We start from the raw sequence: 24,500 nt of genomic DNA, 5'->3' as shown, positions 1-24,500 counted from the left end.
ATACCGGTCCTCAAAAATCATTGCTTTTGCATGTTACCAGCTTTCAAATAGAGATGCCCTTGATATCCTGTTCAAAGACGTTATGTGTCACGGAGATTACCCACAGAAATTGTACTTGCAGGACGCTGTAGACAGCGCTCTTTTTGTTTTTCAGATGATGCTCTTTGCCATCACTCACAGATGGAGTGCTTTGCAAAGCAGATCTACTCACCCTCTGGGTAGGTGGGTATGGCACGGGGAGGGGAGCTTGGTCTGACTCCTCTCTCTTCTTGTAGATCTGGCTATTGTTTTTGTTGTTTGACTACCACATCTGAGTCCATTTTCATGTTCCCTCTGAGAACAGTTTGTACTCCACAGCACTTGCTGTTTTAAGTTCACCAAGGGCAGTGGAAGGAGGGAAGGAGTACGAAGCATAGCAGATGGTGTGGCAGTGGTAACGTCCTTTTGCCCTTTCCCTCTTCAGTCTGTCAGTTGAGAGGCTCCTGATGCTAAGAGCATGTTCTAATCTGGCCACTGGCACTAGAATAATCCTTTGTCTAGTGTAAAGCACTGCCATTTCTACTACTATACAAAACTCCATGGCTTTGAGCTGCAGGGTTGCGTGTAAACCTCTTCCTCTGTTGTTTTGTTTCTGGGGACTCAATGACCAAACACCACAAATGGTGGCAAACCTCAGACAGAATTATTGCTTTCTTGGACATGAACCACCAGCTGTTCCTCCTGGTTGCTTTTGAGGAAATTCTGTTACTTGGTTGATGGGTATATTACTTCAGGAAAAAAAAAAAATCTGATTAGAAACTGAAAGACACTAAGAAAAGAAAATCCAGGGAATACTCACCCCTGTATTTGTATCACTTTGCCCAGGCTGATGTCCAGGACAGGAAGCATCTGCCAACTGGTAGCCCCTAAACGAATTGTTGGAGTGCTGTGCCTCATATGGAGTTTCCAGGGTGATTTTGGTATATATATAGTCTCTCCATTTGTTGTGGTTTTGATGCTGGCATTCCACATCAGAGCATCACGCAGCAGTGAAGGAGTTAATGCTGTGGGAGCAGCAGAGGGGCGGAGCTCCGCACCGGATGCAGGCGGCGCTCGGTCTGGGCGCGTTGCTCTGGGCTGCCGTGGAGGTTCAGCACGTGTGCTTCCCCTGCAGTTCCTCCTTAACGTAAGCTCGCGGCTTTTAGTTTGGAAATTTTATCTCAATTGTTCAATTTTATTAGATTTAGTAAAGTTACCGTTCCTTCTCAGATCGTGCCGTTGTTTTCTTGTAGACCCATCTCCTCCCGCTGTATCCCCCTCCCCTCGGAGCGGCTCTGCTCGGGCGGCCGCGTGGCCACTGACGCAGTTTTTTTTTCTTTTTTTCCTCTCCTCAATCCCTTCTTTCTTTCCCTTGGGTCACTGTCACGGATAACACCGTGACACCATTCTTACATGTGACTATCTCAGTTCTCAGGTTTCTGGCACAGTTCAAATTCATCCTCTCTCTCAGCCCCTGTGAAAAGGTTAGTGCAAGACTTCATCTCTTTGTCCAAACACAGTGATGGAAAGGCCGTGGAGAACAAGGTTGTTTTGTTTATCTTCCTCCACCTCCATGTAACGGAGGCATTTGCATGTTGATCTACATTAGCCTGCTCAAAACAGAGCCAGCTTGGATCAATAGATTCTTAGACAATGAGCTGCTCTCTTGATTTTACAAAACCTCTTCAAAAAACACGTGTTTTGTATACATGTGTGTACTTACACATATTGAGGTCACTGTGGCTGTCTGTGTTCAGGAGGAACAAAAGCCTATACATGAGTCAGTTTGTTGAGGTTCATATACTGTTCTCTCTTAATTTTCTCTACTTGATAGAAGGTTCTTAAGTGTTAGAGTCTGAAAGTTAATGCAGTGCAAATGGATCCTAAAGCACTGCAGGATGTAATTGCTGTGGACTTCTTTTCCCAGGGCTCTGAAGAAATTATGTGCTTTCTTCTTAGAGGCCAAAAAAAAGTAGTATTGTTTAATGTTTTTTGTAGAGTGATCAAGTGCCTGCTGTTCATGCACTTTACAATTTCACTTTTGGTTTGTTAGTTGTACAGTCTTGCACTTTTGGATTGACTTGGGCTGAGGTGTAAATTCACAGCCCCATAGAGGTGCCTGCTGCTAACAGTGACTGAATTTGGTGATAACTTACATGCTAGGGGAAGTGCACGAAGGGACAAAGATTACTGAGGGAAGGCAGTAATACTGTCTGCGTTTTTAGGAGGAGAAGGTTAATATTCCCACTGGGAAGCTAACATTAATTGAATTCACGATTAAAAGTAGCTAGAACTCTTTGTGTGGCTAGTTTGCTATTGCAGTACTTGCATTGTCTTAAATAGTTTTGACCAAAGTCCTGCTGCACCAAATGAGGGGAAGCCCTGAAATCCAAATAGCTGAGTCTTCCCCAGGTTGTGCTGATTGCATTTGATGGGTTACCCTGTCTGGGCAGAGCAAAAAGGGGTGAAAATTCCCCATTGGTGCAGCTGTGCTGGTGACAGCAGCCATGGATTCAGCAGAGTAGAGAGCACAGATTTCCTGATCTCATTAGAAGGGTCTGAGCAACTGAGTGAATTATTTTCTACAGGCTCTTCTTTACCAAGGGACACTTTCACAAAATATTGTTACTCCTTTTCACCAGAACAGTTTTGTCAGTGAGGGATTGTTTCTCCTGCATGAAGTGTTAACAGTTCTATGGGTACTTGCAGGGAATACATATGAAGCCTAGTTTTACTGATTATGGCAAAAAACAAACAGTAAATGTGCCCCTGCTCAGTATTTCACATAGTCTTTTCCCCCTCTTGCAGTGTTCAGCTGGGATAACTCCCTTTTCCTAAGCTTTGCTGGCTTGCTGTTGGTTAGTTACCATCTTTCCTAAATGCTCCTTCTGTCCTTAAATAAAAGAAGTTCCACCAAAGTGAAGATCTGTCCTGGAGTTTGGGCATTATTTCCTTCTGTTTGAGCTTTGACCAAGGTTAGTAGCTTCTGATCACAGAACAGTGAGTCATTAAACTCTGGCATGGAGGAGAAACACAGATGATGGCTGACAGGAGCTGCTTTGCCTTTCAGTAGATTTTCCTTAGTCTACAAGCGTGCCTTTCACACATGTGCACCACACCACTGCTTTTCTACTGAGCCGTGGCAGTGCTGAAAGGCAGGAGGTTCGTGTAGGGCCATCACCATTGTGGGGCAAGTGGGAAAACTGTTGAGGCCTTTGGCTTGTACCAGCTCCTCAGAAAGTATTTTGGGGTTGCTAAAGCCTGACTGTGAGAGGCAGGACATCCAGCCGAAATTTTAGGATTATCTGTAATTTCTTGGAAGAGGAGGTCCTGAGCTGTCCTAGTGGGAATTTTTTCCCCTACAATGACAGTAATACTAACAGCAGCATCATTGCTTTTATTTAATTTGGGACCATAAAGAGAAACATTAGTTTTCTAGGTTTGTAGTAACAACTTTTGGGAGTGATTTATATTAACACTGAAGTGTTTTACCTCAAATTTGTTGTGTTCTCAACCAGAAGTCCATGATTTCTGAGAGCTTCCTTTTAAAATTCTAAGAATTGCATTGCATGAACACTGAAATAGTTGACCTCATTAAAAAAAAATCATACTCTCTTTTAACTGATTGAAGACATGTAAAGCAGCCCTTTCTAAAGCACATTTTGCCCTCTTATTTTGCTCAGCTGAAATTCAAATGAAGGCATGTGCTAAGATTTCTCCATGGCCACGCTTGTCCATGGCTGCTTGATCTCTTCAGTGCTGCACTGCATACTTATACACAGGTTTCCATTGCCCAAGCTGTGTATTACTCCTCTGTCCATGATCCCATTTTGTTTATAATAATCTGTTTTCTCCTTCTATAGGGAATAGATCTGCTCTTCTCCCCTTCCTGCCCTCAATAAAAGGCAATATTTAGGACTAAAACTTAGGTGATTATTTATTTTTAATTTTTTTATGCCTGTGACTGGAAAAATTAACACTGCTCAACCCCATCCTCCCCCCCCCCAAATAAAAGAAATTACTAATTCTCAGAATGGCTGCTTTTTCTTCTCAATGGACTTGGGCTGCACATTGTTCTCTTAAAGCACCAGAAGCTAGGCACAGGCTCCTCTCAGCAGCAATGACAGCAAAGCCTGACCAAGAAAAGCAAGTGGGTGGCCTCATTCCTTTTGAGAACAATAGGAAATGGCAACCTTTTCTGGTAAAAATAAAAGCTCGCTGCGAAGCAGACAAATGTTGGAAGCTCAGTACCCAGTACTGAAGAAGAGGCTTTTTCTTAGGAAGAACAAATGACAGAAATTGCCCTTGAATCTGCGGAAGATCTCTCTACCCTGTTAAAAACAAATCCAATTTAGTGTAGCCTCTGCATGAGATTCTGTGAGTTTTAATAGAAAGGGTGGTGTAAGTTTGCCTTGCATTTTCTGCCAGGCAGAACAGTAAGGTGTGTTGCAAACCTTTACATTTCTTCAGGAACCTGTTTTCAAATAACATTGTCTTAGAAGGTAATTCATGAATTCAATTGAGAGTCCTCTTGCTTTTTCTTTCCTGTACACAAACTGTGGCAAGTAATAATGAGGCAGTACTGAAATCCTCATACGTATGCTACAGCATCAGGCTAAGTGTAAATTTTTTTTTTAACTGTAAAGCTAGGAAGGCTCTTTCACAATAGTCTCGCTTGGTGTTTGCTTTTTGTTGTTGTTTGTTTTGGGGTGGTTTTTTTTTTTAAGCTTGAACGTCGCTTCTTAAAAACAAAGCGGTTACTTTTCTGTGATACGATTGAGAGAAAACTGAGGTTGTTGCAGGTGGGGGGGGGAGCTGGATCCCACCAAACTCCTCTGCCCAAGTGCAGCACTGGTCAAGCTGTTGGATGGAGGGGGATGCTTTGTGCTGATTTCCTTTTACCCAATTGTGCTTTGTGGGATGTTCAACTCAAGGAACATGGCTGAACGAAAGAGGAAGCCCAAGTTTTCCAAGGAAGAACTGGACATTCTGGTCACAGAGGTGACCCGAAATGAAGCCACCCTGTTTGGGAGGGAGACAGTGCGTCTGTCCCATGCTGACAGGGACAAGATCTGGGAAGACATAGCCAGGCAGATCACATCAGTCAGCCAGGTCCCCAGGTCTGTAAAAGACATTAAACACAGATGGGACGACATGAAGAGAAGGACCAAGGACAAACTGGCATTCATGCAGAGATCCCTTTCTAGCCCCAGCAGCAAGGGGCGGCCCTCAGCCATCGTCCTGACTGCCCATGAGAGAGCTATTGAGTCAACGCTGCATTCACCACACCATGTGCACAGCTTTCGGAGAGCGGATCTAGATGTGGTTGACAGCCCGTCAACAAGCTGTAAGTATCATTGCCTTAACACCTCTTTGTCTTATGCTTGCCTATCTCAGTTTGACACTGGAAGAGCACTGTGTGTTTCGTGAGGTGCTGGGTTGCCCATCAAGCCAGGTTGTGCTGCAGTGTTTTTTTCAAGTCAGCCTTGCCTTCTCTGGTGATCATGGGGTGATGAGATGGATTGAAGGAAAGCTGAGATCATCTTTATCTAATTATCTAGTTCTTTTTCATTCTGTCTTCTAAGGGTAGATATTGGATTCCACTTTCTTAACAGGTCATAAGCCTGAACTAATCCTGCAAGTCAGAGAACGGTAGTTGAAGAGCAACTGTCTCCAGTCTGTGAAAGAGTATTTGTGAAGGATTAGGATTTCTTCATCTCACGTGTACCACTTAAAATAGCAGTGCTCTCAGGCTGTGAGCCCTTGGCTGTCACTAGTGGATCACTGCAGCTATCTTCCAGGAGGGCTTTTTGAGGTAGCTCAGTGATCATCAACATTCATGTTATGAAGCCAGGCCACTAATGGCTTCGTACTAGTGGTATGAAGGCTCAGTGGAAGTGCTTCTGAAAAAAGTAGATGATGATGGCTCCCTTCTTGACAATTTTTTTTAAAGAAACGACTGTCCCTGCTTTCTAAATTAAATCTTCTTACACCACAACTCTTGGATACCTTCCAGCGCTGAACCACAAACTGAATTTTGAGTCTTTCCCCTGTTGCATACATATGGTTTTCTAGTTTGGAAGTAGAATTTCTTGGTCTGTGAGCTTTTAGAGATACACAGGAGAGAAGGAGTGGATAACTTGTTGGAAGTAAGGCAATTAGTACTTTGTGGATGGCACTGTCCTACCACATTAGATCTTAACTTACATCTGACAACAATGTTAGTAGGAATGCAAGGACAACACCTTACATCTGATCTAACAATGTTAGTAGGAATGCCAGGAGAAAAATCTTTCAGGTAGTAACAAGTGATACTTGGTCATTCTTTTCATCTATCTTGGAAGCCAGTTGCTCTATTTCAGAGGTAAAATTAACACACCTTGAGCAAGCAGGTAGAGTGCTGTTGCAACAAGAGAAATGTCATCTTTTCTTACGCTTGGCATGGTTTCTTACACAAACTGGCAAATCGCTAACTATTTATCAGTCTAATGAGAAATTTCCAGTGATATTTTGCTTTGGTTTTCATTTTTCATCGAGTACTTGCCTGGTTGCTTCTATGCCTGTCTGTCTGGTTACTTTACTCGGTGGTGGCAAGCCACATAGGTGCCTTGCAGTACAGATTTTGTGAGCAGTGGGTTCTATGTCAGTGTCTTCTTGGTGATGAGGATGTAAGAAATAGTATGAGCGCAGTGTCAGGGATGTTTTGGGGCTGGACTAATGGCCAGGAACTGTTGTCTCTCCAAAATACTGAAGTGTTCTAGCTAGTTGTGGTTTTGGGGAAAGTGAGTCATTGCTACTGTCTGAAATTGACTTATCTTCTAGTAATGAGTAATGTTATACACAGGATACCATGGCAGCTTGGGTTCCTTCTCTGTTGGCTGAGCTTGCCTGTTCTTCAGGCTTCTTGTGACTAGGCTTGTCAACTAGCTGCTAACATTGCAGCAAGTGCATGTTGAGTTACTCACCACAAGCTACAGGCTGCAGGGATGGGGGGGAACAGTTTTTTCACGTGCTTTGTGATATCTTGAAACAGAAGTCAGAGTTCTGAGGGAATTCACATTAATGATTCATGCTTCCTCTTCTGTTTAAGCTGATGAAGATGAGGAGATGCCAGGCACTTCTCGGGAGCACCACTCCTCATCGCTGCAGAGGGCCAGTGTAGAAATCAGCCATCTCTCCGGGCCCTCCTTCCTCCACACCTCTTCCTCGTCGGAGCACTCAGAAGCTGTCAGCCAAAGACAGGAACTGCACCATCCTTCACCACGCACCTCGTCGTCCTGCAGATCCCCACGTCCTCGGACAAGGAGCCCGCCTCTTTCCAGCTTTGATCGCCAGCTTCTTCATTCCCACCTACAACAAACAGACCTGTTCAGGCAGTTCTGCCAGGAGCTGGTGGCTATTCACAGGGACATGGCAGAAAGCATGCATGTCATTGGTCAGAAGATGGCCGATCTCACCAGTCAGGTTGGCCAAATGTGCCAGACCCTATCGGAAATCCGTGATGGGGTCCAGAGTTTTCATAGGACACAGAACCCTAGTGTCACATGGGGGCCTCTTCTGCAAGCAGGTTGCTCCAAACCACCCCCTGAGCCCAGTGCAGAGCCTAAACAGCTGCCTCCAAAACAGACTGCTCCTGCACGGACTACCAGGTCACGAAAGAGAAAACACCATATTTAGTCTGCTTCATATAAAATAAAGAAGGTTGCCCTGTCCAGCGCTGCTGCATGCTCACATGGTCTCTCCATGTGTATTAGAACTATGTGGGGAAGGTTAACAGCTAACCCCAACCTGTCCCCCTGCTAATATATAACAAAGCACTGTGAATTACAACAGCTGAACCGTATGGCTGTCCTTCTGCACTGACAAAGAGGAATTTCAGACCTTACAGAGATTGGGATGTAGGGTGTCTTCCTATTCTTAGAGACTAGAAGGTTTTACTGTTTTCCCCATGCTTTAAGTGCTTTGTAAGCTAAGAGATGCAGTAGGAGTCATTATCTTGATCTCTCTTTGTGCCTGCAAAACAGTATTTACTGTGACAGTGTCTTAGACAACTCCCTTTGCTATCAGCCCTCAGACTGACCCTACTCCTGCCTTCCCATCATCTTCCTGCAAATTACCGTATGCACAGTGCAGAGTCTTAACTAATGGATGCATCCTTTACAGCTTTAAAATTTTCTTGTTCATTATTTTTATCCTGTGCTCAGCAGTAATGGGCAATTCAGGGCTTATTGTGACTGTTAGGCATAGATTTGGGGAAAGATACGTAAAAGCAGAGCATATGCAGGGAAGGGAATCAAGCACAATGCTGAGAGATCTTTCTGCCATCAGAATGGCAGGAGAAAAGATCCAAGCTCCTTGTGGCATTAGACTGCTGAGAAGGGCTGCTCTGGCATGTGCTTGCATGCTGTAGTACCACATGCATTGAAATAAAGGAATTTAATCTTTTTCTCCTCCAGTCTATGTCAAACTTCCATCCACATTTCACAATTGAAGTTAAAATACAATTATGCTGTAGTGTGATGGCTCTTAAACAGAATTATATCATATTATTTTCTCTCATGTTGTAATCTTCAGTTTTGAACCATCTATCCCTTCACAGAATGTAAGAGACTGCATAGAAATAAGGGAAGATACAGGGCTTTTTTCTGCCCTCAAGAACAGTTTGTTTGTGTCACTGTAACATTGTTGACCTCAGTACAGTTGCTTTGGACTTGTTCAGTATTACTTGGGATGGAATCTGTGCTGTGGTCTCTTATTCTGAAAAGTTAACATCTAAATTCCAGGGTATATAGTTTAAGGTTTTGAACGTGTTGGCTTTGTACTGCTTTCTATCCCCATACGTATGCAAGAAAGAACTGTTAAAACATTTTCGTTGCTTTAGTGCTGCATGATGTTTCCATGTACAATCCAAATTCTGGAAGCAGGCTTTAATAATGTCTCCTCAGGTGTGGGGATCATGTATTTGGCAGCTCTTTTTACAGCATGACTGTTCTCTGCTTGATTTACACATCTGCACCTTCTGTGCTGCCCCATCTCTGAATAAGTCCTGGACCATTATCACATCGTGCCCCAGCAAGGAAGAGGTCCAGGTGGTACCTACACACAGTTAGCACACAGCTCTCTGTGCTGTCCCATTGTGGGTACAGATGGGTTGTGGAAAACTATTCAGGCCAGTGTGAGTGCCCACTATCGTTCTGCATGTGAGCTATAGGCTTGACCAGAAAGCTGTTGTCACCAGTTTGCAGGACAGTTTGACCTGGTACCGTGATAATTGAGGCAGGGGACCCACGGGCCCACACCCCGGGGAAGGGGAAAAGGGAAAAAGGAGAAGGGAGATGGGCCTAGGAACAAAACAGTGGCAACGATCTGAGGAGGAAAGCTAATTTACTAAATAAGATATCAGAAAGGAAAATAACACAATATAATACAATATAATTGGAATTGAGGCTAATGAACCAAATAAAATGAGCAAGAGAGAGAGTGTGCAATAAACCGAAGGCCTTACGCTAACGCTGAAGGCGGACGGCTGCAACAAACACCCACTGCTGAGCTCTATCCCAAAGGGAAGAGAGAGTCCCGTGACCACAGACAGTTTTTATCTTTCCCTCTGGGCAGAAATATGTAAAAATGCAAAGCATCGCAAAGTCCTCTGGGGAATGTAGTTCTTTTCTTCTGAGACAGGTACACACAGAACTATTGATGATCCACAGAGCTGGAGCATTAACTCTTTAACTACCAATACACCACATAATGTCATGATGTGGAATATCAACAATACAACAAAAATCATAAAACCATAACATTCCACCCCTTATTCAACATCATTACATCATGCTTCATATATATATATAAATATATATATATATATACATACACATAAAGAAACAATGATTAACAAGCATTAAATATAAACACAACATACATATATACATACTAATAGAATTCCTGAGGGCGCTCTCCCCACGTCAAATTCCCTTGTGGTACACACTGAACATCCCCATTCTTCTGCATCACCCACCAGGTAGACCCAGGACCCTGAGCAAAAACAGTTCCATGGAGAGGTTTGCCCTCTCCAGAAGCTGGAAGGACCCAAACCGCTTTTCCCAACATGTTCTTCACATGTACTACAGGGACCTTATCTCCCTCTACAGTAGGTAGAGAGCTGGATTGGGCAGGACCATCGTGATTGATTGATCCTCGAGTGTTGACCAACCAGGTGGCTTCTGACAAATTCTTCTCCCAGTGCTTAAGTGTTCCGCCACCCATTGCTTTCAACATTGTTTTTAACAACCCATTGTACCTTTCAATTTTACCAGAAGCTGGCACATGATAGGGGATATGATAAATCCACTCGATGCCATGATCTTCGGCCCAAGTATTTACAAGAGAATTTTTGAAATGAGTCCCATTATCAGACTCAATTCTTTCTGGAGTGCCGTGTCGCCATAGGACTTGTTTCTCGAGCCCTAAGATGGTGTTTTGGGCAGTAGCATGGGGTACTGCATATGTCTCAAGCCACCCAGTAGTTGCCTCTACCATGGTGAGCATATAACGCTTACCACTGCGAGATCGTGGCAAGGTGATATAATGAACCTGCCACGCCTCCCCATATTTATACTTTTGCCATCGCCCTTCCTCCCAAAGTGGTTTCATCCTCTTGGCTTGTTTAATTGTGGCACATGTATCACAGTCATGTATAACCCGTGCAATAGCATCCATAGTTAAGTCCACCCCTCGGTCTCTAGCCCACTTATATGTTGCATCTCTTCCTTGATGGCCCGAGTTCTCATGGGCCCACCGAGCTAGAAATAATTCACTCTTGTGTTGCCAGTCCAAGTCTGCTTGAGCCACCTTAACTTTGGCAGCTCGATCTACCTGATGGTTAGTTTGTTGTTCTTCAGTTGCCCGGCTCTTAGGAACATGAGCATCTACATGGCACACCTTTACAACCATATTCTTTATTCGGGCAGCAATATCTCTCCACAGTTCAGCAGCCCAAATAGGTTTACCCCTCCGTTGCCAACTATTTTGTTCCCACTGCTGTAACCACCCCCATAAAGCATTTGCCACCATCCATGAGTCAGTGTAAAGATAAAGCACTGGCCACCTCTCTCATTCAGCAATATCTAAGGCCAGCTGGACAGCCTTTACCTCTGCAAACTGACTTGATTCTCCTTTTCCTTCAGTGGCCTCTGCAACTCGTCATGTGGGGCTCCACACAGCAGATTTCCATCTGTGGTGCTTACCCACAATGCGACACGATCCATCTGTGAACAGGGCATATCTCTTTTCGTTGTCTGGTAGTTCATTATATGGTTGGACTTCTTTAGCACGTGACACCTCCTCTGCTGTCGTTGTTCCAAACTTTTTACCTTCAGGCCAGTCCATGATCACCTCCAGGATTCCTGGACGGCTCGCTGTGTAATCAGTGCAGTCTATTTACTCCAAGTGGCATCAGTAGCATGATGGGTAAAGGGAGTTGTCCCTTTGAACATCCAGCTCAGCACTGGCAGAAAATAACACAATATAATATAATATAATTGGAATTGAGGCAAATGGATCAAATAAAATGAGCAAGAGTGTGTCCGATAAACCGAAGGCCTTACGCTAACGCTGAAGGTGGACGGCTGCAGCAAACACCCACTGCCGAGCTCAGTCCCGAAGGGAAGAGAGAGTCCCATGACCGCAGACAGTTTTTATCTTTCCCTCTGGGCAGAAATATGTAAAAATGCAAAGCATCGCACAGTCCTCTGGGGAATGTAGTTCTTCTCTTCTGAGACAGGTACACCCAGAACTATTGACGATCCACAGAGCTGGAGCATTAACTCTCCAACTCCCAATACACCACATGATGTCATGATGTGGAATATCAACAATTCAACAAAAATCATAAAACCGTAACAGCTGTATACATTTCAGCAGGAATTGAGCATAGGCAGCACAGGATAGCAGGAAGATGTCATAAGTCTTCTTGGAGGATCTTCTTCATTAGTCTGTTTGGCCTGTCCTTTGAAAGCATAGTGCACTAGCTCCTCTGGTGACTGTATGCCTCCTGTGTCAGACATTCCTGATGTGCTTTTCCTTTTTTTCTTTTTAATTGTTCTGTAGTTCTAATTCAAGTAATTTATTTTTAGTGGTGTGGTAAAAGGCCCTTGCTCAAGGAAGTAGAGCTCTTGTAAAGAGAAAACTCTCTTGTGAGGAGTGGCCCAGTTTGGTTTTGTACAGAGGAAGTGCCTTGTAGTGCTGGTGCCAGAGCAGGGTACTTACCTTGCTGTGAGGACATCCTTTTACTTCTCTTGTACTGTTCGTATTCTGCAAACATGATCACTTGAAGGGAACATTGGGCAAAATGCTGGAAGTGGATCTAATAATATGAATCACAGAGAACTGAAAAATGGTGGTATGTATTAAAGGCTTTCTGAGTCATTACAGTGCTGCTGCTATATATCAGAGATAGTATTTTATATTTTTATAATAATTGGTCCCTTCTGATGTTTTCCCATGAATATACTTGATACGGTTAGCTCCTTTGACGTTGTCTGGGGGGATCCCATGCAGGAACACTCCAGTCAGCAGAGGAGGAGGCTCCTTGCAGTGCTCAGCACTGAGGGGAGTTAGGGGTGTTGTTGGTATCATTGCTGCCATCAGTTTGCCTGCACAAATGCCTGTTGTCTTGGCACAGGAACTCTGGTTGTCGGTACAGCCCCCCCAGAGTTGGGGATTATAGATCATTCTCCCCCAGTTTCCTTTTGACTGGTACAAATTGGCCTAGACCTGGAGACCTATTGCCTGCCCTGTGTAGACTCCTCGGTGGAGTGGCTTTTATGTACTGGCTTGCAAAGGATACTTACACCTGCACACGGCATGTTAACTGGCTGTTGAAGTAAGTGCTTGTGTCAAAGCAAACTGCTGTGCTCAGTCCCACTATCCTCATGCCTTGTTCATGCTAAAAAATTCTCAAAATATTTTTGTTAAGGTTGCAATAAAGATATAACACTTTTAACACAGCTCCTGTTGAGTCGTTTGTTTCTCTCACCAAATTTTGGTCTGAACGTGCATCAAATCGCTCTGGATTGTACCCGTCACAGCTGATGAATCTCCTCAGGAGTGCTCAGCATCAGAGAGACAAGGTGGGGTGTTGTGGTAGCACTCTGTGGGCCTCTAGCAGCTCTCCTGCAGCACCTTCCTCTGCAGAGGTGCTCCCCACCTCCATTTTGGAAAGGCCTGCAGCCTTTTCCTGGTGGTGTTCTGTGCTGGCAAGGGAAGGGGAAGGCATGGTGTAAATCCTAGGGAGAGGGTTAGAGGCCTGAGCCCCTGACTGTAGGGGGGGTCTCCCACTGCTCTTCACCATCTCTCCTGGCTGTTCCTATTCCCTTGCTGCAGCTGGGGATAAATGTGCCCTGTTGGCTAGAATACGCTTGGATGATTTTTTTGAGTGTGCTCACTGGACTAACCCAAAATTTGGCAAATTGGTTTCCTGAGAGAGCCACGGATTAGAGAAAAGTGATGAGCTAGAGTGGCTGCAGGAAGAGTCATCCTGCGGAGCAAGGAACCGTGGGTTTAGTCCAAGCTTTGCAGCAGCAAGCAGAAGCTTATAGCTGCTCTCCTGTGGTGCCAGGACTGTCATGGCTTCTTCTGAGCAGCCTAGGCAGAATCTGCATTACTCTCAAGCCGTGCCCTGAGCTTGGTCCATCCCAGTGCTGGGAGGTCTGTGCCTCAGGGCAGACAAAGTGACCTGCTGGCAGATCTGGGTGGCAGGGCCTGCCCTAGCAGTGGTCCCATCTGGCTTCTGTAGGGCTCAGGCTCTCTCATGACACTCTCTGTCCTAGAAGTGCCATGCCTCTCTCGCGTGTCTGAACCAAGGTGGCTTTTTGCCCCAGTGCTGTGAGCGTTGGGCTGGGACTCTCCTCAGCAGGCAGCTTGTGTCCCTGTCTTGCTGAGCAGACTCTGGGTTTTGGATTGGTTTCCTCTGTCCAGAAGAACACCTCAAACCCATGACGTGCAGCAGCACTGTGCAGCATTTTAGCCTGACAGGTGGCATTTGGATTTGTCGTAAACCTTCCTAACCTGTGGGGCTAAGTCAGGGCTGGGCAGCATTGGCAGGAAAGTTGTTCTTTTATGTGGATGATCTCATCCTCATTCATGTTACCTCAGGAAAACACTGCAGATACAAACCTTCCTGTTTCAAAACCAGTTCTTAGCTGCCAGCAGCACTGAAGAAATGCAGTAAAGGCCAGATTATTCAGCAGCTGTCAGTTAAGGGCTCTCTCATGGTGAGGCTTCCAAGTGCCAGTGGCAGGAGGTTGGAGTGCATGGCTGTGTGGCACGCTGCCAGCAGGCAGTGGGGGCTGCAGGAGGTGGGCAGCAGGGAGATGTGGAGCAGCTGCAAGGTCTCTCCTTGGCTGTCACTAGAAAGCAGCCTGGCATTTTCCTGATGCTGGGGAGAGCGTCTTTGAGGATCACCTATGTGGCAGAGCATCAAACTGACTGTGGCAAATGGCTGCATCTCATAAGTACTGTGGTAGGGCCATCTGAATGCCCAGCACAGCTTTAGCAGAGTAATGAAAAACAGCAGAAGTGCCAGCCTGGCACAGCAGCTGAGCACCATGGTAGGACATCCTTTCCACCACACTGCTCCTGTTCCTTCTTAAATGTACAAACTGGTGGTCTTTGGTTTTGTGATTTAAAAAAAAAAAAGTTAATAAAAGTCAATGTTTGGCCTATTTTGACAGTGTCTGAGCTGGCTGCTTAAATAACTGCTGGAGATTGCAGAGCATCCTGATAACAAACATGAGAAAAACACAACTGATTTCAGGCACGTGCATAGTTGTTTAGCATTACGACTGGAACTGCTTGAGCCTTTGGCAGTCTGAGACACTGCCAGAGCACTTTCTGTGTTTTGCAGGAAGTTCGACTGAGCTTATGACCTTATGTGTGAGTTAGTATAGTCTCATACACAAGGGCTAGTGCCTTTGTCTATGCACACTTGTGGCCAAAAAAGGAGAGAGCATTCAAGGAGAAATTGACAGCTTCCTTCAACCAAAGAAATACTCAATAGCTAGAAGGGACTTTTTGGACAAGAACTAGTAACAGCATAGTGCTCGTCTCCATTAGTGTCACTGCAGCAGGAAGCGATAAATAAATGAGTCAAGTGGCATAAGAGAGGAAATGGACTTCAGCTGTGAACCAGTCAGACCTGCTAGATCTTCTAGTCCCAGGCAATTGTTATCAGCCTGTACATGGCAGCAGCTGAAGCCATTATTACCAAGCCTTTTCATTTCCATTAACAAGAAAACAAGGAGTGAAAGGTCCTGCTTGTCCTTGTTTGTCTTACCAAGGTACACAGAAGAAAAGAGCTGAAACTTTGTTGATTTAAATCAGGAAAACAAATCCCATGCTCAGAAAGAGATCTTTTTGTCATCACTGCTGGGAGATCCCACAGTGTAGTGCTTTGTTTCAGGCAGTTAGGATTTCCCCAGACTTGCAGGATTGAATGTCCAAGTAAAAAATCTTCCAGTACTGATACTTCCTTCATCTCCTTTTGGACTACCAGTAAATAGCATTGTGAACATTGGATGTGTGTCCTTCTCTTGAGTATCTCAGTTTTGCTTGTCCAAGAGGAGAGAAGCAAGGAAATAGGTATTCTCTTAGAAAGGAAGACAATGCCTGGGGAAGAGACTGGCAGAAAAACTCTGCCATATTCAGGATGTCTCTGAGAACAAGGGAGGCCTCGGATATGAAGTGATGATAGGGAATCCAGAAGTCCTTGCTTCCATCACTAAAAAGAAGCTTCTGCCACTGAGAGGCTGTATCTCTATGACTGGCAGAGGTGCTCCTTCAGGTTGGATGTACGTTGTTGTAGTCCCTTTCCCACAGAAATGGACTCACTGGATTGGTGTTCCCTAGGTGTCCATGCTCGTTGTCCTGTATCTTTGGCAGTTTGCACATCATTACTTATAACTCCATGCTTTCCAGTCTGGCTGTGTCGATGGCTCTTTCTTAAGGCCATTCTGGTATCATCGTGGTTATCATCCTGGTGCAAGGGGGGCTGTAGGAGGGAAGTTCGTGCTTCATACCTGCCTTGTCACCTCATACTCAGGTACGTGATCATCTCCCGGGAGGAGAGGGAGCAGAACCTGATGGCCTTCCAGCACAGTGAGAGGATTTACTTCCGTGCCTGTCGTGACATCCGGCCTGGGGAGAAGCTGCGGGTCTGGTACAGCGAGGATTACATGAAGCGGCTGCATAGTATGTCCCAGGAGACCATCAACAGAAATCTAACAAGAGGTGAGTCCCTCTTCTTCTGCCCTCTCCCCAGTCCCTGTTGCCCATCACCCTTGTTGCACCAGATGTAGTAGATAAAGTAGGTGATGCCTAGGCTGTGCAGGGAGAGTTGTGTTTCTACAAGCAGCTCATGTCTTGGCAAGAGCCTCCAGTTGTGCAATGGATGAGTGTACAAGAAGAATGATGTTAACACTGTTTTGGAGATCGTGAAATAATTATTTGTGTTGTGTCATGTTGTGTTGTGCCGTGTTGTGCTGTGTTGTATCATCTTTGTGCTACTAGGGCCTCATACAGTTCCCAGGGAACACAGAGCTCCTCTGTCACAAGACGGAATTGCCAAGCTGGTGGTCCCACAGTCTGGCACTGGGTTTTTCTTTGACCATGATGCTTTTTCTGGCTCTTGTGAGGGAGCTCTGGCTGGTTTTGTGTGTATGCCTAAGAGAGATTTCCTTGGTATGTTTGTATGTTGATTTTCCTGGCTTAATTTATCTCCTCTTTCTTCAGAAAGATAATTTGGGATCAGCGCGACATCAGCTAGAGACTCCTTAGTCTCACAACCTTAGTGTGCTTGTACAAAGTACAGGAGGCTTTGTACTTGCCAGCCTGATTCTTCCCTGGATGAAAATCATTATCTTATCTTAGCAATAGTCATGCTGGAATAAACCCAGCGGTCCTTTAGGTCAATGTAATGTGAGCAACACAGGAAGCTTTAGAGGAAGGCAAAAATTCTTAATGCATCTGTTCATCTGTACAATGCTAAGAACTGAAGTTAATTAAGGGCATTTCTTTCCAGGCCTAGCCACAGAACAGCAGGGCCTCAGAGGGGCAGCCACACTAAATATAACTTTCTAATTAAGATTCCCATGTATATTATTACACAGCTGCTGTTGCTGCCTTGACTTGGTAAAAGGTGTCTCCTCGTTAAGCATGGGGTGGACAAGTTGTCCTGAAAAAGCTGGTTGTCCTCCATCACCTTGGAGTTCTTATGCACTTGCAGTGTTACATCTTGATGGCTGTTCTTGGGCAATTCCCACATCTGAGTGTGTGTTTTTGTGTTAATGATCTTATCAATCACTGAGTGGTTAGGTACACATCCCACGAAGATGTTAGCTGTCCAGGTGACTTAATACTTTCTGAAAGTACTGCAGAAGACAGACTGTGTCCTCAGAACAGCTGTGTTGCAGAAGTAGTCTGGAGGGGCACCAAGGCTGGAAGCAAGGATCCTGTCCTACCACACTTGCCTTTAGTAACAGTTAATCATGGTGTCATGGTTTGCATGAGCTGAAGTGATAAGTCACAGCCTGCTAAGCTGCTCTGAGTATGTAGAGATCTGCCTGTGTACTCCCGAGGACTCGCCATATCCTACCACACACTCAGGTGGAAGCTCAGGTGGCTGCAAAGGCCCTCTTGGAAACACCTGACATCTCCAGGAGCTTATCTTCTATCCAGCTGGGCTCTGGGCTGCATTTGGTGAAGGAGTGCAGAGGTGTTCTTTAAAGCAAGCATTATGCAGGGCTGCTGCTAGGCTGGAGAAGCATTGCAGCCACAGCCAGGTGGGCACTGGGAGTTGATTAGGGAAGGGCATACAAATCTGTTTGTCTGCTTTATGTTTAAAAGACTCCAAATTCCCTGCAGTTGAGCCTGTCAAGTGAAGTGGCAAGCTTTACTAACTCAAAAAAAAGTAACGTGGTCCCCAGGTTTTGTCTCTGTTGGTGGTTTCTGACCAGCCTCATCAATGGAGTTAAAAACAGTGATACAAGGGATCGCTGTGTGATCTCTAGCTTTCCCATAGGGCCAAATCATTCGGTTGGCTAGGGGAAGAAATCATGGAGAAAGAAGAAGGATCCATTCTCTAAATCCCTCCCTCTTCTAATAGTTGTTACAGTCCATAACAAGGAAAATGTTAGAACAGAGACCCAAAGCTCTGCCCATAGAAAATCTCCCAACAGGATGCGTTGCAAACCAGGTCCGTTGTTACGAATTCACTCAAGAAGTGGATGAGATTCCCAGCTGGCATCAAAACCCAGTACAAGACCCCTGCCATCCAGGCCAGCCATTTTTGTGGTGCCTTACTCTAACTGTTTTGAGTCTTGCATCTTTTCTGCATTCTTAGAATTTCTCTTCTTAGAGGGGAATAGTAGCTTTTGCTCCATAACTCTTATGAAAGCATGAATATTCTTTAAAAGCAAACAAAAGCAAAAACAGCATAAAGCAGCGTCTTGTTTGGGAAGCCATCAATGCTTGAAGTTATTTACAAGATAGAAGAATGATGGAAATTGAGCCAAACCTATCGTCTTTTGAATTTCCAGGTAAGGAAATCTGGCTATTCCCTTTATTTTAAGCAAATAATGATTTGTATGAGGTTGCTTTTATTATTATTTTTTAATCACTGAATGGCCATGCTCTTAGACTTCGCTGGCACAAGCTAGATGCCCCATCCTTGGAAGGCAGACACCCGTTATAGCTCAGTTGACAATACATACCTTGGGACTTAAGTGTGCAAGTCATTTTTACTCCTTTGCCTTTGGATTTCTGGAGCAGCCTCCAAACTGAAGGAGAGTAAAATGGTTTGCGATCTTTGTGCTATGCCATACATTGATGCTGGGGTTCTCGTGAAACAGTCTGAATCTCTTGCTGCACTGCTGTACATTTGATACCTTTTACCAAGTCAAAACAGGCACAGGTCTTCTAGCCAGCCAAAATGGCATTGGGCTCTGGGTGTTCGGTTCCACTGTGATTAGTGACTGCTGTCTAGGCTCCTTCCAGCACAGATTGGTTGTACCACTAGGTTAAACAAGCTGCCTGTAGTTTCTCTTCTCTTAAAAGTGTGTGGGTCCTACTCTGCTGTGGCTACCCAGGACTGTCTCTGTTTTTATAGACATGCCCATTAGTAGAGCTCTTCTTCTTGCGAGCCTTGGTTTCCGCTGAGTTGTTTCAGTTCCCTGGCTTGTAACACAACCTGCAGACCTGCAGGGATTCAGTCTGCCTTTTTGGTTTTGGTTTTTTTTTTTCATTTGAGTTTTAGATTGAGAGATGCTGGTCGGTTCCTGGTGATAATCCCCACCACTCATTTTCCTTTCTAGGAGACAAAAAGTTACAGAGGGAAAAGTCAGAAAAGAATGAAGAAAATCAAGAGGACACAAGGGGTCCACTCCACCTCACCACGTTAAAGCAAGGGAAGAGCCCCTACAAACGCAGCTACGATGAGGGGGAATCTCACCCCCAAACAAAGAAAAAAAAGATTGACCTCATTTTCAAAGATGTCCTGGAGGCTTCTTTGGAGTCTGCCAAATTCGAAGAGAAACAGTTAGCAACAAGTACACCACTTTCCGTAAGAACAGCATCTAAATACCAGGCTGAAGAGATCTTTGAGAGATGTGGCAGTGCTATGCAGCATGGCTCCCTAAACCTCAGCAGAAACCGGAGTGAAGAGGAGTGGAAGGTCCCTCGTGGGTCCTCTTTCAGTTCTGCCAAAGAAGTGGGAGTCCTTGAAGATGAGGAAGAAGAGCCTCTATCTCTGAAAGCAGACAGCCCTACTGAGCTGTCACTGGCCTCTGCAGAAGGCAACTCTCACGAAATTCCTACCACCTCCTTCTGCCCCAATTGCATCCGTCTGAAGAGGAAAATCCGAGAACTACAAGCTGAGTTAGACATGCTGAGATCTGGGAAGTTACCTGAGCCACCTGCACTACCACCCCAGGTACCTGAGCTCCAAGAGTTCTCAGACCCTACAGGTAAGCCTTGCCGAGTATCAGCCTTCTCCAAATCCTGCCTAAGGAAAGTTTTGAGATGCCTGTGTGCAGTGTACCCATCTAAAGCATTTTGCTCTGAGTATTCAGGTGAACAAGTGTTTCCGTGGAAGGTTCATTGTCAGGTTTTGTGAACGAATGGGACAGCTGACGTTGTGGGCACTGTGGAAGTCTGTGAAGTATGGGAAAGACTCTGTACGACAACTTGCTCTATTTGTTGCCGTTGTAATCAATCATGCACTGCCAATAAAAAAGACATTCCATTGCAGACAGTTTGTTTGCTGTATTTTTGATGCATTCTTTTTCAGCGGAAGCTCATCCACAGTGTCTTACATACTACCAGGAAACACTGCTTGAAAGTCTGAACGACTCAGTGGTTAACACTGGAATGTGTGCTCTTTGTGTATGAAATGATGTCCCACTGTGTTCCTCATTGGAAAGCACTCTGTTTTCTCCACTGCCTTAACACAAACGTGTCCCTTTCTGAAGATGCTTCATTTCTTCCAGGAACAATCTATTGAGCAGCAGGAGCCTTCACCAAAGGAACATTTGGGTCACACCATGCATTGTGCAAGTAGCCAGGATGTAATATCATTTCTTTCTGTCTGTTGTGGCATGGTGGAGACTAAGTTCATAAGGAGAAACATCGATTTGTATTTCCTTAAAAGCTGTTATTCAAATTCTAGCCATTGAGGTTGTGGGCAGGGTGTGGCCAGCTCATCAGGCAGCATTCTACCATCTCTTGTAGGATGCTTCTCTAACTCAGTCTTGGTAAATGCTTTATTATACCTTTCCCCCCCCCCCCTTCTCTTTTTTTTTTCCAGCTTCAGAAAGTATCATCTCTGTTCCCACCATCATGGAGGATGATGACCAGGAGGTGGATTCTGCTGATGAATCTGTTTCCAATGAAATGATTGCTGCTACAGACGAGCCTTCCAAGATGTCTTCTGCAACGGGACGGAGAATACGGCGGTTTAAGCAAGAGTGGCTTAAAAAGTTTTGGTTTCTGCGGTACTCCCCAACATTGAATGAAATGTGGTGCCATGTCTGTAGGCAATACACAGTGCAATCCTCTCGGACTTCAGCCTTCATCATTGGCTCAAAGCAGTTCAAGATACACACAATAAAACTTCATAGCCAGAGCAACCTCCACAAGAAGTGCCTGCAGCTTTACAAGCTCAGAATGCACCCAGAGAAGACAGAAGAGATGTGCCGAAATATGACTTTGCTCTTCAATACAGCCTACCACTTGGCACTGGAGGGCAGGCCCTACTATGACTTTCGGCCTCTGGCAGAACTATTGAGAAAGTGTGAACTCAAGGTGGTGGATCAATACATGAATGAAGGAGACTGCCAAATCTTAATCCACCATATTGCCCGGGCTCTTCGGGAGGACCTGGTTGAACGCATCCGACAGTCTCCCTTCCTCAGCATCATTTTGGATGGGCAGAGTGATGATGTGCTTGCTGACACAGTTGCAGTATATGTACAGTACACAAGCAGTGATGGGCCTCCAGCAACTGAATTCCTGTCTCTTCAGGAACTGGGCTTTTCTACAACAGACAGTTACCTCCAAGCATTAGACAGGGCCTTTTCCAGCCTGGGAATTCGGTTGCAGGATGAGAAGCCAACTATTGGCTTGGGAGTCGATGGTGCTAACATTACTGCCAGCCTGAGAGCAAACTTGTTCATGACAATCAGAAAGACTTTGCCATGGCTTCTCTGCTTGCCCTTTATGGTACACAGACCCCATTTGGAGATTTTGGATGCAATCAGTGGGAAAGAACTGCCGTGCCTGGAGGAGCTGGAAAACAATCTGAAACAGCTGCTCAGTTTCTATCGTTACTCACCCCGACTCATGTGTGAGTTGAGGGTCACTGCTTCCACTCTCTGTGAGGAGACTGAGTTCTTGGGTGACATTCGAGCAGTGAAGTGGATAATTGGGGAGCAGAATGTGCTCAATGCTCTCATCAAGGATTACCTTGAGGTTGTGGCCCATCTCAAAGATGTTAGTGGCCAGACCCAAAGGGCAGATGCTTCTGCAATTGCCTTGGCTCTCCTGCAGTTCCTGATGGACTACCAGTCAATTAAACTTATCTACTTCCTGCTGGATGTGATCGCCGTACTTTCACGCCTTGCCTACGTCTTCCAAGGGGAGTACCTTCTTGTGTCTCAAGTGGATGATAAAATAGAGGAAGCTATTCAGGAGATCAGTCGGCTAGCAGACTCACCTGGGGAGTACCTGCAGGAATTTGAGGAAAACTTCCGTGAAAGCTTTAATGGCATTGCTGTGAAAAACCTACGGGTGGCTGAAGCCAAATTCCAGTCCATCAGAGAAAAGATCTGCCAGAAGACCCAGGTGATCCTAGCCCAAAGGTTCGATTCCCGTAGCCGGACATTTGTGAAAGCCTGTCAGGTATTTGACCTTGCAGCTTGGCCCAGAAGCACTGATGAGCTCATGAGCTATGGGAAGGAGGATATGGTACAAATATTTGAACACCTGGAGACAGTTCCATCATTTTCCAGAGAGGTTTGCAGAGAGGGAATGGACACCCAAGGGAGTTTGCTGATGGAGTGGCGAGAACTCAAGGTGGATTATTATACCAAAAATGGTTTTAAAGACTTACTCAGTCACATTTGTAAATACAAACAGAGATTCCCTCTCTTAAATAAAATAGTTCAGATCCTCAAAGTCCTTCCCACCTCATCGGCCTGCTGTGAGAAGGGGCGCAACGCCCTGCAGAGAGTGCGCAAAAATAACCGCTCTCGGCTCACACTGGAGCAGCTCAGTGACCTGTTGACAATTGCCGTCAATGGGCCGCCCATTGCCAACTTTGATTGCAAGCGGGCACTAGATAGTTGGTTCGAGGAAAAGTCGGGCAATAGTTACGCGCTGTCAGCTGAAATGCTGAGCAGGATGTCATCTCTGGATCAGAAGCCAATGTTGCAGAGCGTGGACCATGGCTCTGAGTTTTACCCCGATATTTAGGAAGGAATGCCTCAGATCAGAAAGCTGTTGAATATTTTTTTGTTAATCTATACTCTAAACTTTGATATATTATATAAAGTATATATATATATTATATATATTAAGGAAAAACCCACACGGAAAAATTTAAAATTAAGACGATGTGCGTCTGATAGAAGCTAAGCAGAATTTTAAAGATTGAGACAATGTTTAGAAGTCTACTGGTGTCTCCAACCATGGCAGCTGCAGTGTAGGTGGCAACATTTCAATCTTTAGAAGCATGTGCTGGGGCCATACTCTACATGTTCGAACCTAACGATCTATAAGCTAGATGACTGGTCTTGGTCAGCCTCCTCCTCCCGGCGGTTTCCTTTATTTGTGTGTTGTCAGTTTGTTGGGTCAGTTTCTGTGTTGTTGTTTTCAGTTTCAATCTCTGCCTCTCTTTTCGTTGTTCAGTTCACTTATTGAGCCATTTGAACCTTTCGTTGACGACCGTCAGATTTCTGATTTTCGACAGAGCATCCTGTGTGTTTATGTTGTCCCTGGATCTTCCAGCTCCACCTGGTTCTCTCTGTTGGAGTGGGAGCTGTCTGCACTCACAGTGGTTTCCGGGAGGAAGGAAAGGCTGGGGCCAGGATTTTGTTTTTTTCTGATTCAGAAACACATGCCTCCACTAAACTGTGATACCCCTTTCTGAGTTCTCCCTACTTTTGGGCTGTAGAGTAATACTTGGCTTTCAGCTCCTTTTACGATAACCGTAGTATCAGTCTATCATATGTATATTATAACATGATGTCATGTGCACACTATAAAATAGCAAAGTAGAGAAGGCAGGGGGAAATTTTTGCATTTATATTTTTATATTGTAGGAAATATATATATATATACATATATATATATATATATATATATACACAACTATTCATTCAAAACCAGGGCTGCTGTGGAAGCTAGACAGCCAATGAGTCAAGAGCCATCTCTGGGCAGAGATTCAAAGGCTTAAAAAATTATATTCTAATTTACATTATTTATACTGTCTTTATAATCCTAGATTGTTGTGGGGTTTTTGTTTTGTTTTGTTTGGAATAACTGAAAGAAAAACCTGCTGCAGTTTGGTGGCAGGGGCTATCAATGCAAGATTATCTTGGATTATAAACATGTGATGATGTCCTGTTAAGGTTCATGTATTCTCTTGTGACCAAGGTAACATGTTCCACAGCACAGCAGACTGATGACAGCAGGAAGAAGGGATGCTCTGCTTCTTCCTGTGAAATATTTCTTCCTTTTCTGAAGGGATGCGGAGTCCAGCCAAAATGTTAACAGGGGACTTGCACCTTCTATCACAAAGGAGATTGTTCTGTGTGGGCTTGGGGTTCTTTGTCATTTTATTCTTTTAAAGTAAATGAGCTCCACTCGTTCACACAATATCATTTCAGGTTAGAAAAGCAAAAAAAAAAAAAAAAAAAAAATTAAGAAACTAA

The 24,500-nt window shown here is 44.8% G+C and overlaps 1 protein-coding gene across 4 annotated transcripts in view; it reads left to right on the top strand.

Annotated features, from left to right (window-relative positions):
- PRDM11 (PR/SET domain 11) overlaps window positions 1-24,500 on the top strand; it is a 42,813-nt gene extending 18,313 nt beyond the window's left edge. The window contains exons 6-8 of one of the 4 annotated variants that reach the window (XM_065754949.1): window positions 16,118-16,305; window positions 19,386-20,036; window positions 20,876-24,500. In XM_065754949.1, the coding sequence (XP_065611021.1) occupies window positions 16,118-16,305; window positions 19,386-20,036; window positions 20,876-23,040 (3,004 nt within the window). In that variant the 3' untranslated portion in view covers window positions 23,041-24,500. Of the gene's footprint in view, window positions 1-4,952; window positions 5,366-7,108; window positions 7,840-16,117; window positions 16,306-18,489; window positions 18,612-19,385; window positions 20,037-20,875 lie in introns of those variants that run through there. The other 3 variants (XM_065754951.1, XM_065754950.1, XM_065754952.1) reach the window with 3 other exon arrangements.

The sequence above is a fragment of the Cyrtonyx montezumae genome, unplaced genomic scaffold (genome assembly GCF_038088225.1).
Source record: "Cyrtonyx montezumae isolate F1298 unplaced genomic scaffold, pur_monq_1.0 scaffold_10, whole genome shotgun sequence".
In the NCBI taxonomy this organism is placed as follows: domain Eukaryota; kingdom Metazoa; phylum Chordata; class Aves; order Galliformes; family Odontophoridae; genus Cyrtonyx; species Cyrtonyx montezumae.
The sequence above is the reverse complement of the archived record's forward strand: the minus strand, read 5'-3'. Positions and strand labels throughout refer to the sequence as shown.